The sequence below is a fragment of the Carcharodon carcharias genome, chromosome 17, assembly GCF_017639515.1.
Source record: "Carcharodon carcharias isolate sCarCar2 chromosome 17, sCarCar2.pri, whole genome shotgun sequence".
Taxonomy (NCBI): domain Eukaryota; kingdom Metazoa; phylum Chordata; class Chondrichthyes; order Lamniformes; family Lamnidae; genus Carcharodon; species Carcharodon carcharias.
The window spans coordinates 59,681,158-59,695,409 of record NC_054483.1 but is presented as its reverse complement, the minus strand read 5'-3'; the positions used below and the strand labels follow the sequence as shown (position 1 = coordinate 59,695,409).

Here is a 14,252-nt window from a genome sequence, read left to right as displayed (position 1 = left end):
TCAGGGAGCAACCACATTCCAAAAATACGTTTACATGTCACCCTTGGCTCCGTGATTGCTCTTAGGCCTGAGGCAGTTCTTGGCTTCAAGCCACACTCAAGGTTTGAGCACACAACTTAGGTTGACATTCCAGTGCAGAGCTGAAGGAATACTACACTCTCAGAAGAGATGCTGACTTTCCAAGGAGGTGTTAAATCAAGGTCCTGTCTGCCCTCCCTCAGGTAGACATAGAAGCTCCCATAGCGCTATTCAAAGGAAGAGCAGAGTTCTTCTGGCGTCCAGGCCAATATTTAGCTTTCTATTTTTGCAGATGTTAGTTAAATACAAGGTCATTTTACACATTGCTGTTTGTGGGACCTTGCTGCGCACAAATTAACTGCCACCCTTCCCTACTTAAAACAGTTATTACACTTTCAAAGTATTTTATTCGTTGTGAAGCACTTTGGAACATCTTGAGAATGTTAAAGCTGTTATATAAATGTAAATTCTTTCCCAATCTATGACGAGCTATTTCTGAAATTTCAGTGAGGGTTTTGAGAACAGTGAGGCAGGTTTGCCAAAGCAATCTACAATATTTAGCATAGTCAGAATCACATGACTGGGAAATACTAATACATTGGTTGGGCACAAGTCAATTTTTCAATTATAGTCCATTACCCCATACTACATAGTGAATGAGATTCTCATACCATGAGAATGGTGTCTTTCCGCCTCCCCATTCAGGGAAAGGTTTTGGTTTGCCCCCTGATCCTGCACTGAGACTTACTCAATGTAAAAGCAGGAGGAAATGGATTATCTCACATATCACTAGACATGCCAGAAAGAAAAATTATTGTGATCTTGTTGCTGTATTATGTCATTCACTGTGCATACGTTGTCAAATTAGGTGGCAGAAATCTAATCTCCAGCAGTGACATTTCACCTCGACAACAAAATCCACCCAAAAGAAAATATATATTTTAAAGGTAGCCATAAAAAACTATTTTTCAATGAATAAAACATGGACTAGTATATTGGTCACATTGTTTTGGTACTTAGAATTGAGTTTAAAATTTAGCTAATGTGCAAAGATATTTGAAACAGTCAGTTAGTCATAAGCTGCTGTGTTGCAAATATACAGCCAGGGCTGAGTGGCCAAAGACAAAAAGATCTGAAAATTTGTGATAAGGAATCATGTAACTATAACACTTATGATCTGTAGTGAAATGCAAATGCTTCCAGGCCATTTCAATTATTAGACTGAGTGGGTAGAAACATATTTTCCCTTTACCTTCTGTTATTATCAAGACTGTGGACTAAGGCATTTGTATAAAATCATCAATGTGACCTCAGTATTCAATGCAGGAACACAGGATGAAATCCACACTAACAAGAAAACATGACCTTACTGGATTATGTACATGCAAAGCGAAGCAAAGGTGTAAAGCAGTGCTTCACAAACTATTTTCCAATGTGAACCCATTTTAACACATCACCACTTTCTCAAGGGCAATTAGGAGTGGGCAACAAAATGTGGCTTTACCAGCGATGCCTACAACCCAGGAATGAATATATGTGTAAAAATGTAACTCTTGAAAATTAACGTGACCCCAGACACCAGCAAAAAACAAACTAGCAATAAAACAACTAATACCGTACCAAATGTTGCTATAAGTTGGTGTATTATAGCTCTACATATACATTATATAAGGTCAAAAAAACATTATACAAGCATAAAAATCTGTATTTTAAAGTACTTTGTAAAAAATGTTCTTATTTTATATGCTCATGTTGGTTTCACCAAACTTTCTATATTCCATGATGACAGAAGGCTCAGTGAAGTGCTCTCCCCTGCTGACCCGCACACATATTGTGATCAGCTCCTCTACCACCCTCCATGCACAACCCACTTCCCAATCCCCCCCCCCACCAACCCCCCCACTGACTTGTGCCATCCCACTCACTCACTGATTCCCACCCTCCCTCCCATCCCCACTCAATCACACCCTCCTCCTTCTTCACCCTCTCCCCTACTGGATTTATCCACCTTGCCCTGATGTGGGAGAGTTGGAGTGGAAAAACAATGATAATGATAATGGAAAAAGGGGAAACATTTTATTAATTAGACTCAAATCCTAAACCTTTGTAAAAACATTGACTGATGTGGTAGAGAAGCAGCTGTCAGGGCCTAAGCCCTAAACCTGTCCACTCCCTTCCCTCCCCCATTCCTGACAATGTTCCGGACCCCCACAATTCTGCCCTCTTTCCCAGTAGTCTAAAATCTTCCTCTGCTTCAAATGTTTATCCAATGGCTTCAAACTCAATTATGACAAAGCATTCCATGCTCCATGCATAAAGGACATTTCTCCTAACCTCTCTCCTTTAATGACAATTTTAATTTGATGTCCACTTATTATGGACTGTGTAATTAATGGAAATAATCTCTCTCTATTCAACTTGTTATATTGTGAACGACTTCCAATAAAACCTTTTATGTTCTAATGGAATCCTGCCCCCTCAAGAAAAGAAGCAAAGAAAAGTGGAGAAAACTGCGGGAGACGATTATGGTATCAGAATTTCTGGGACATAATTTTCCCTGTATCATATAATGCACACACTGTAGGACACAACATATTAACTTTCAAATTCTTTCAGAAACATTCAAAACAATTAATTCTTCATACCTACAAGAAGTAGAAACAAGTACTGAAGCTTAAAAGAATCATTTTAATATTGAGCAATATTACTACTATTTTAGATGACAATAAATTTCTAACTTACAATGTTCATAAAAGCTTCAGGATCCACATTTAACAGACGATGGCTGACCAGAACCTTTTTGCACATGCTTCCATCTTGCATTAGGAATAACAGGGTAAAAAACAGTAGGCTCATCTTCAATCTACGTAAAATATATACAATATGCATTGTTACTTGTGAAAGCAGCAGCAAATGATTTGCATTGTGGCTCACATGCTAGACAGGTAAAAGTGAAACCATTCAAATCACTACCAATGATCAAAATGTAGGGGAGAGGACCTTATTAAAAGAATAGTAAAAGCAACATTAGGCCAATAAAATTCCAAAGACTTCCATAATGCACAGCCTGGATAGATGGTGTTAGCAGATTCAATCATAACTTTCAAAAAGGGCACTGGATATATACTTTAACAGGAAAAAAAATTTGCAGGGCTACGGGGAAGAACAGTGAAGTAGGATTAATTGAATAGATCTTTCAAAGACCCAGCACAGGTACATGGGCTGACTGGCCTCATTCTATGTTGTATGACTCTGATAATCGCAACATTTACTTTTCTAATTTATTAACAGTTAAAACACACACTGACAATTGTATGAGCTTTGAGATTTCTTCTTTAGGCCAAAACAAGACAAATGTACCATTTACAATTACAAACACATTGCAGGATTATGGGCTACAACTGCAGAATCAAAGGTAACCTTTTGAAAGCAATGACTTGCAAGCATGTAAAAGCAGAACACAAATCTCAAAATAATGCTCAAAATGATTTTTCTCTCACTAAATGCAATCTAAAAAATAACTGTAAACATAAACTAGCTTTGAAAACCAAACATGATTATCTAACAGCTGTAAGTAGTTTGAATCTCAGTGTTACTTTAAAACAATAACCAGTGGCAGTAAACACAAAAACGTGTATAACAATGCCAAATGAGATTTCGAGTGCATTCATCTGCAACAAGCCAAGTAAAAGGAAAAATATCACAACATAAACAGACATCGCTACAGATGTCTTTGGGTGAATACATTAACATTACATAATAGGTTATTGACAGCAACTGCAAGATATTATTTAGAAAGGTAACATGTAAACAATTAGATAAAATTAACAAATGTGTTGAATTTAGTTCCACACATTGTTGATACAAAACTCTTAAAATTCCCAACCTGAAAGTAGCCAAGGCCCAGTCACAAGATTGAAAAACTCCGACTGTGCTTATCTGAAAAGGAAAGATAACAAATAGAACCCAGTTACAATCTTTAAAAATAAAGATTTTGCGCAGGAAAGAAAGCAAAACAAAAAGATTAACAAACTTAATTTATGAGACAAATTCACTTTCTTACCCGAAAGAACCTCTACTGATCTTAATAAAATAGGTAATTTTTCTAGAAATACAAAATGACCTTATAGCGCTCAGAATGTCAATTAACTATATACACAACTCTTTAAAAAAACTTACTCAATATTCAGAATTATCCTACCGTTGTAATGCTCCAAAAGGATCAGTTTAACCTCTGGTATTTCCTGATATCCTCTTGATACAATTAACTCAAATATTGTGGTAACATCAAAACTGATACTTAGAGCAACAGCTTATGAAGCTCTGATATAGTTAAATACTATCTTGACTTATTTGGGACTGCCTTGTTGCACTTGCAGTTTCATTTGTATCACTGCCTGTCACAGTTCGAATAAACAAACCGAGAAACACAGCTGCAATCTGATTCGAACTAGTTGCTTGTGTGCAGGGTAAACGCCAACACAGGTTGGTTGGGCTGAATGGGCTGTTTCCACGTTGTATCTTCTATATATGACCCATCAGCAAGTACTGTAAAAAGGAAATGCTGATATTAACTGATAAGATGCCAAATGTAGCTTCTGCCGGACTGCCAGAGGAAAGCAATTAACTGTATTAGCCACACCAGCTGCTAATTGAGAAGTAGTATGGTTCAGAAGTCAAAAGGAAAATGGGTCCTTTGCCAATGCAAATCCAAAGAACAGTGAAACAGAAAAGCACTCAAACAGATAAAGCATTTTTTAAAAATTGAATTGTCATGATTAATCATTTGGTAACATAATGCCCCGTTATTGCTCAATTAAATGGAAAACCAATGGCTTGCTAAATTTCCTTGCTCAGACTAGTTATTGTTTCTCGAACACCAATGAGGAAGATACATTTGGCGGTGCAAATGGGGATAAAGTTGCCTGCGAATTGAAAGACTGAAGTAACTAACGTAATGGTGGAAATTTTTGACGGTTATAAGGGTGAAGTTGCTTAAAATATTGATTGTGACACATCTATATTGAAAAAATTATGCAGCAAACCACACTGCAACTGCAGTGCTGAAGGGCTGAGTAACGGCAACAGGAAACTTGGAATGGGGGGGGGGGGGGGGGTTGAACATGCTTGAACTTGACCAACCGTGATTAGAAAATAAATTTCACATGCAATGTAGCAGTTTCCACAGTAAATTGAACAGCCTAAAGAGAAATCAAAAGGGTCACCTCAAGAAGGGATTCACGTACACAATCACATGGAGAGGATTGTTTGAAGGTACATATTAATCACACTCCTCCCAAGCAGAGTTGCCAGGAGTATCTGATTCCTAATTCTACATAACCACCATGCCCCATATCCCTGAATACATTTGGTTAACAAAAATCTATCAGTCTCAGACTTAAAATTAATTGACCCAGCATTGATTATCATTTACAGAAGAGTTCCAAAATTCTATCACAGTGTGTGTGCAGGACTGTTTCCTAACCTCATTCCTGCAAGGCCTGGCTTCAATTTTTAGCCTGTCTCATCATCCTCGGCTCACCGCTGCTTCAAAGTCAGTTAAGAATGTGCAACAAAAGGCTGCCATCGTCACTGCTGTAGGAGGTTCAACTCATTTCTAGCACTTTCTATAAGCAGTAGCAGGCATGGCAGGTCAGGCGTTCAAAATGTTTCTGCCCCTCTTCGATCGTGTTTTGGTGGAAAGCGTTGCAGCAAAAAAGGTAAGGAAAGGCAGCACCATGCTTCCAGAAAAATCCCAGGGGAAAGTGCTTCAAGCAACAATTGTAGCCACTGGACCGGGCAACTGAGTAAAGAATGGTGACATCCACCCAGTTAATGTAAAAGTTGGTGAAACAGTTCTACTCCCAAAATATGGAGGGACTAAAGTTGTCTTGGACGGTAAGGATTACTACTTATTTAGAGATGGAGATATTCTTGGAACACAGCACAAATTTTGGATGTTCGCTCAGTTTTAAGAAACTGACCATTACATGAAGTACATGTCTTTTTGTTTCAGCTTGAAAATACCATTTTTTGAGCTTTGGTACAATAAATTCATTATTAAACCCAAAAAAAGGTTGGCCTTGCCAGTGACACTCTCATCCCATGAAAGAATTGAAAAAAGTCACCTATCTTTGTGTCACCAGCAAACTTGGACTTGTAGCTCTCTATCCCCTCAGCTAAGCGTTAACACATCAGTGGATAGTTGAGACACCAACACATATGTCTTTGAGACACCACAAGACACAGCCTGCCAATGGGAGTACCTGCCTAATATGCCTACAATCCGTCTCCTGACACTCAGCCAATTTCCTCACCAGGCAAATAATTTGTCCTCAATTCCCAAGTTTCAGAATTGCAGCATATATCGAGGTCAAATATTAGCACGGAGGTTTCATCAGCCTGATCCATTTGTGAGGAAAAGCAGAAGATGACAATTAAAGTAAATGACTAATAGACAAGAGGGAAGGCCATCTGGTAGAATCCCATTATACATTGGTAATGGCAATGAACACTCCCTGGAGAAATCTAGAAATCTGTCGAGCATGCATCCAGGATAAGGTATGCCAGAACAGGCAAGAAATTCAGTATATTGAAAACAGCATGATTCTTTCTGTAATTATGGGAAAGACCGTGTCCTACATTATTAGAGGGAATATGTCAGAAGCCTGGTCAACAAAGTGACCCTTAGATCCAGTTGGAAACTCAAGAATAGCTGAAGCAATATTCAGTTGTTAGGAACTTCTTCGCAATGGACTGTGGATCCATTTGCTACGGACTCCCAAAAGTAAAAATTCACATAAAGCAGCGTATTAGCTTAATCAAAAATTACAGGGCATGTACAGATGCAATTAGTTTCTTCTGGTACAGATTACCCAATCGAACACTGAAATGCCACAGAGGACTTACCATCTCATTACTATCTATCGAATTGTGGCCACTGACCCCAACTGATGTGTGCTCCGTTGAAACTAGGAGTCAGGCATTGGAACACGTGAGTGATTTACTGAATATATCCCAGTTCATTCACATTTCAGGCAGTATAAGTTAAGGTTACATTCCATTGCTTGACCCAATGGATGAACTGGTTCACACATATATAGCTGAGCTACACAGACAAGCAGAACCTGGGTTTAATCACCAGTCTGTGCACGGTTAACTGTTCTTAGCTAGAGTGCTGGAGACATTATGACGCGCCTCAGTGCATCAGGGTTTGGGAGAGGAAAGATCAGCCAGAACTTCAGATCACTGACCACAAGTGCAAACACATGCACCAATATTGGGCGAGGGCAGGATTGAAGTCAGCCATGACGTCCTGCCCATAATCAAATAACCCCATCAAAACTCAGTATCCAGACACGCGCATGATTGGGTGACATGTCATAGGGTGCCTGGTACACATGAAACTATACTCATCAAGGAATCAGTGCCTTCATTTGAAAAGGAGAGGGAGGAAATTAGGAGGGGGAAAGTACAGTATATCAATGATTTGCTCCCCCATACTAGCTGACAGGTCTGAGCAACTGCCAATTATTACTTGATTGTGCTGTGCTGTACCATTTAGTCCAATGTCACATCAGTTTTCTCACTTGAAGCAATAAACTGTTTGTATTTGCCATTAACAGTGGTAAATTTTTGAGAAACAAGCTGAAGAAGTACCTGGTATTTTTCACAATTTTAAGAGGGGGCAAATTTACAGAGTGCAAAAGCAATAAGATTTTTGGAGCGCTTCATAACAAATTCTCACAATGATCAAAATAATACAATGAGAACAAAACCAAAGCCTGGAATTCCACATCTTATGCTGACTGCATTCACTTTCCAGAAACAACCAGCTTATCCCTGTAGAAAAAAGTAATGTCATTTTTCTCTGAAATCTGAGGATTCAAACTTATGAGATGGAAGTATCCAAATCAGTTTTAATACTTTACGGTAAGTAACCTAGGGAAATAACTGGAATTAAAATACTAAAACATATACTAAGAGCATCATTTGAAACTTTTGATGGACAAGTGCGTAATTAAAATAATGCTGTCAAAACTACTCCAACAATTCCAACTTTAGCATCGCATATTTTGGAATTTAAAACTTAATAAAACAAATGTCCCGCGTTCTGCTGAGGTTTGATTGCAAGGTAAATAATATGAATAAATAATAAGAATGAACATTGGCAGTCCGATGACCAGTGAAGTCAACTTTAAGTAGTTCCACTTCTTTTAATAGTAAAAGCTGAAGGATTTTCACTGTGTGACAGCTCTGCTATGTGACTATAGCTCACAGTAGCAGTGCTGCTTCAGGTTAGAAATTGGAAGGAGCGAGTGTCTATGGTGAAAAGAAAACTGGGCATGTGGGAGCGACGTTCCCTTTCCATTGCGGGTAAGAACCTGGTCATCGCTGTTGCTGTACGTGGCACAGGTCTGGCCCATTCCAGACTCCTGCGTGATGGCGATCCACCCGAGCCATCTTTCGCTTTATCTGGAGGTTGAAAATGGATCGTGTCCGCAGGGACAAGATGTACAAGTCTCTAGATAAAGGGGGAAAAAACATGCCCAACATCGCCCTCATACTGATGGCCACCTTTGTGTGTGGCTGCATCAAGCTGTGCGTAGACCCTCGGTACGCAAACACCAAGTGTCACTACGTGCTGAGGTTCTACCTGTCCCTGGTGTTGAGAAGGATGGGTCTGGCCACGCTGCCACGGAACGCGCCAAGTAGTTGGACCGTGCCGTACCACCTGTCCCTGGTGGAAAATTTTATGCAGAGAAACACTTTTGAACACAAGTCCATCAGACAGTGATCGGCACGTAATGTCTTAGAGGCCCTGCGGAAAAAGGAGAGGGTGGATCCTGTGGGATGGTTCCCCGAGCAGTCAAAGTCATTTGGCAGAATGTCTCATCGCCAGAACTTTCCAACAAGCACCAAGACATAGCTTAGTTGGTGGTGAGAAAGGCCCTCCCCGTCAGATCCTTCCTACATGCCAGGATTCTCACCCCCTCTGCCCGTTACCCACGAGGTGGCTGTGGTGGGGACAAGACCGTTGTTCACCTCATTGTGGATTGTGCCTTTGCAAAGAAGATCTGGAGAGAGATGCAGTGGTTTCTGTCAAGCTTCATCCCGAGCAGTTCTGTGACACAGGACTCTGTGCTCTACGGACTGTTCCCAGGGACACACACCAAGACAAACATCAACGGCAGCTGGAGGATCGATCATCAACTCAGTGAAAGACGCTCTTTGGTCTGCCCGAAAATTGTTGGTCTTCCAGTGCAAAGCGTTGTCCCCGACTGAGTATTGCAGACTGGCACATTCCAAAGTCCAGGACTATGTGCTGAGGGACACACTAAAGCTTGGGGCAACTACCGCAAAGGCGCAATGAGGAAACGTCGCTAAGGCCTTTTTGCCACAGTGCACCGAGGGGCTGGGAAATGTTGAGAGCCCCTCGGGCTGTACAGCTTACAATGAATGTGTGTATTGAATACTAATTGTATTATAATTGTATTGAAGCACCTCAGAGTGCAACATGATGTATGTTGATAACTCCAATACCATTGTCTGATTGTCTGCATTGACCATATTGAAATGATTGTAATATTCATTGATTGCATTGATGCACCTTGTGATCCATGTGTAAAAGCTGAATCTGATTGTACTTTTGTGATGGTGATTTTGAAATGTTTTGGAATGTTCTTCCAGATATTTTAAGAATAAAGTATATTTTTCAAAAAAAAAGCAGTGCTGCTTCAGGTTGCTTCAATGACATTGCTGGGTAGGAACAATTCAAATACAGTCTCAGCAGCCTTGTTGGTTCAGTATGGTACAAAACATAGAGTCCCTGCTAAAGGCAGTGGTTTGAGTTCAGTATTGAGGCGAAGGTCTGCCTCAGGATCGGCCGCCCCGCTGTGAAGAGGCGGCCTCCCTATTGGTTAAAGTCTGCCCACGTGTATCTGCTGGCAAAAGCTGTCGGTTACCCGGGTGGCGGGGGCCGGACTCAGACCCGGCCCGGCCAATCTACCCCCGCCCCCGCGAGACTGAAGCCCAACAGCGGCCAGTCCATCGATCCCACCAATCCACGGCCCAACTGCAACTCACCCGCTTCCTCCCCGCCGGCATCCGCGATCCCAGAGCGCGCGTCCCGGCGCGTGAGCGCGCTTTAGCCCCGATGCTCTCCGCCGCCTTCCAAAAGCTGCAGGTGCACCCCCAGCAGCGCGCGCTACCGCTCCACCCATTGGTACTCGCGCGCACACGCTCGATAGCGCGTCATCGTCTACGTTTAACCAATCAGCGAGCGGTCTGCCTCTCTCACGTCACAGTCAGGCTCTGGCTCGTGCTCAGCTCCTATCAAACCTGGCAACACATTTATCCCATAATATACACAGGGCTGTGTATGTGTGTGTATGACCATCCCATAATATACACAGGTCTGTGTGTGTGTGTGTGTGGTGTGTTTGTACCCATCCCATAATAGACAATGTGTATGTGTGTGTGTGTGTGTGTACCCATCCCATAGGATATACAGAGCAGTGTGTCTGTGTACCCATCCCATAATATATGCAGGGCTCTGTTTACCCATCCAATAATGTACACATGGCTGTGTACCCATCCCATATATATTGGGCAAAGGTCTTCTGTGACCATGGTCCTTTGATTGCAGAGGGCACAAAATCTGATAAATGTTATATTTCTTAATAAAGTATTAAACTAAATTAAACTCTCAGATCTAGAACTCTTTACGAGTTACAGCACAGGCACAGGCCATTTGGCCCAGCTGGTCCACGCCAATGTTTATGCTGCACACCACCTCCCCACCCTACTTCATCTAACTCCAATTATCAGAGCCTTTTATTCACTTCTCCCTCGTGTTTATCCAGCTTCCCCTCAAATGCATCTAAGCTATTCACTTCAACTATTCACTGTGTTAGTGAGATCTGCATTCTACCCATTGTCTGGGCAAATAAATTTCTCCTGAACTAATAATTGATTAGATAAGGCAGAAACTCAACAGGCTCCTCGCTACAAAAAGATTACCAAAGCAACAATGATAAGGCATACTTCTTCCTGGAACAAAGATCAAATAAGGAGTAGAAATAATGGTTTGTCTGTGAGGGCTGGTAAAGAATGCTACACAATAGAATCTAAGTTGTAACATGGAATTCCAATGCTTCTGCAATGACATCTCTCACTTTGATGAGCACAGATATTATGATGAAGAACAGAAGGGATAATAAAGATCCAGCAAACTTACTTAAAAAATGACAGGCAGCATTGTGGCAGCTTGGCAGTCCTAATTTTTGATCTCACAGGAGTAAGTTCCTGTTTGTAACTGCAAACCTCCATGTGGTATGTTTTCAGCCTAAGCCATACCACTATGAAGAGACACTAGGGAAAGACTAGACCTCCTCCTAAGTCACTCTCGTGCACCTGTTGAACAGTCAGTTTCAAAAGAACATTTAAAGCCCACACACAAGGAACCAGCACTTAGTTTCCCTGGAGGGAATAAACATTAGATGGGGAAGTCCACCCACGATGTTCTTGTACACCTCACTGTGTCCTGTAAAACAGCTACATTGGTCAAGGTTTAGAAGTAAGCCATCAACCCACCTTCTCCATTGCTCAGTGGTGCAAATATTCATTTAAAGAGGGGAATTCAATAATAACTTTCAAAAGGGAGTTGGATCTTTACTTAAAAAAGAAAAAATAAGAACTATGGGAAAAGACATGGGGAAATGGGCTAATTGATAACTCGTTGTGAGAACCAGGGCAGGTACAATGGGCTGAATGGCCTCTTTCTGGATTGTATGATTCTATGATTATAATTGTTAATAATAGAGAGGAAGGAACTAAGTGTTATAATCTTAAACACTTAAACATACAGTAAATATAAAAATATATATTTTGGCATTATATCTGCATTTCTAACAAAATTCTGCTTTAATACAAATTAGACATTTCAATATTGATCAATGTGGATATTTTCCCACATCACAGAGGACATTTTTCATTAGGTAAAATGGGAAACTTTAGTCATTGGCAATAGGGATGCGAACACTGAGGCTTAGTTATGTGATATTCTGATCACATGAAGCTTAATCTGTAAATGTCAATATATTTACCATATAAAACCTGGGTCTCCTGTATTTCAGTATCATTGCTGTGGTTTCATGCCATGAGCTGTTGTGTGGAAAGTTTAAGAAACAGGAGGTCACCCCTGAGCAGACAAAGAACAGATACTGAAGGTAGAACAACGATTCATAGAGGCACAACCAGAGTTTAGAGGAATTTTGATTCCACCAGTAACTAATGGTAATTCACTTAAATTGCACTGATAACTAATAGTAATATTAGTAATACACAAATTCCCCTCATAACTACAAATTATACATTAACTCACTGAGAGTCCATATGAGCTGGTAATAATGTAATGCCTCAATATGCACCTGTGATGATGGCATGTTACAGATCACTCAAGAAGTTTGAGTTGCTGTGGCAACATGCACTTTAACATGGATGCTGCGGTTGGAGCTATGGATAATGATGGTAGAGGTTCCAACTTTCTTTCCAGGTCTCCCGCTTATACTGCCTGCCATTAGTGTGCATGAGAAAGGCCCTCCCTGTCAGATACTTCCAACATGCCAGGGGTCTCACCTCCTCTGCACATTGCCATCGAGGTGGCTGTGGTGGATTGTGCCTTTGCAAAGAAGATCTGGAGAGAGATGCAGTGTTTTTTGTCGAGGTTTATCCTGAGCAGTTCTGTGACACAGGACTCTGTGCTCTATGGGCTGTTCCCAGGGACACACACCGAGACAAACAACAACTGCAGCTGGAGGATCATCAACTCGGTGAAAGACGCTCTTTGGTCTGCCCGAAACTTGTTGGTCTTCCAGTGCAAAGCGTTGTCCCCGACCGAGTGTTGCAGGCTGGCACATTCCAAGGTCCAGGACTACTTGCTGAGGGACGGACTAAAGCTTGGGGCAGCCACCGCGAAGACACAATGGGGAAAGGTCGCTGTCTAAGACCTTTCTGCCATAGTGCACCGAGGGCCCGGGAATTGTATAGACCCCTCGGACTCTACGGCTCACAATAAATGTATGCATTGAATACTAATTGTATTATAACTGAGCTGACCTGTACCTGCATTTCACACACGACAAAACCAGTCCGTATAGATTGACCTGAACCAAACTATGGGAGTGTACAAAAAGGCAATGAGCTCAGTCAATGTTTGGGGCACCTCTCACGGGGGACATTGTCCTAAACTCAGCTCAGCACCAACATTTCAAAACCATTCTCTGAGCTCGGACTCAATAACAGAGGGGTTTAATAGCATCATGGAAATGACAGAACAGGTAGAGGCCAGTTGGTCCTGGTGCTGGCTCTCTCCACATTCATCCCCGCAATCTTTTTCTATCCTTCCTTTTCAGATATTTATTCTAATCCCTTCTAAATTATGTTCTATTCTCCACCCATCTCAATAGCCATTTGTGGTGAAATTCATAGTCTGAAAGTCCTCAGTTTAAGAACATACCTTCTTGTTTCTTTCGGTCAAAATCCTTGGTTTCTATTCCTTAATTCCCCATTCACCCACCAATAGAAATAATCTTCCAGTCTTTACCCATAGTAAAGTCCCCAGGTTTCACTCACCCTTTACTGACTGCTCCTCTCTCAGAACCGCTCCTACTCTCCGCATTGCTGCTGCTGTCCCTGCCTCTTTGTGGGCCCCACAATACCACAACCACTCCCCCACCCATATTCCCCAGTCTCCCTCTCCACGTGAGCCCCTATTCTCTAAGTCTTCCTTTCTCCCTGAGACCCCATTCCCCAGTTTCCCTCTCTCCTTTAGTCCCCATTCCTCAATCTCCCTCTCTTTTTAACCCAAGCCTCAATCCCCCATTCCCTGCACTTCATCTCAGCATTTCTCTGCTCTTTCTCCAGACACCATTTTTCAATGCTTTCCCCCAGCCCCCCCTATCCTCCCACCCTTCAAGCAGTTATGCTCCACCCCTTTATCCCTGTTCTGCCTCTCATTTCAACATCACATCCTCCTTCCCCAAATTCCCAGTCTTCCTCCTGGACTCCTGAGCCCTCCCCCAAACCCACTCCTGATTAATGCAGACACACGAGCTGGTGTAATAGCACCTGGGAAGATCCAAGCCCCACTGCAGGTTCTCCTGGGAATCCTAGGATAGTCACTAACTCTAACAGGTATCTAATTGGCATAGATATCTCTCACCCGCCTTCAC

General features: G+C 41.7%; 1 protein-coding gene and 1 pseudogene across 2 annotated transcripts in view; one reads left to right on the top strand and one right to left on the bottom strand.

Annotated features, from left to right (window-relative positions):
- lipf (lipase, gastric) overlaps positions 1-10,244 on the bottom strand; it is a 49,662-nt gene extending 39,418 nt beyond the window's left edge. The window contains exons 1-3 of one of the 2 annotated variants that reach the window (XM_041210501.1): positions 10,105-10,244; positions 3,905-3,957; positions 2,761-2,881 (exon numbers count right to left, since the gene is read on the bottom strand). In XM_041210501.1, the coding sequence (XP_041066435.1) occupies positions 2,761-2,881; positions 3,905-3,957; positions 10,105-10,125 (195 nt within the window). In that variant the 5' untranslated portion in view covers positions 10,126-10,244. Of the gene's footprint in view, positions 1-2,760; positions 2,882-3,904; positions 3,958-4,219; positions 4,520-10,104 lie in introns of those variants that run through there. The other variant, XM_041210502.1, reaches the window with a different exon arrangement.
- On the top strand, positions 5,664-5,993 carry LOC121290036 (annotated as a pseudogene).
- Positions 10,245-14,252: the final 4,008 nt, after the last annotated feature.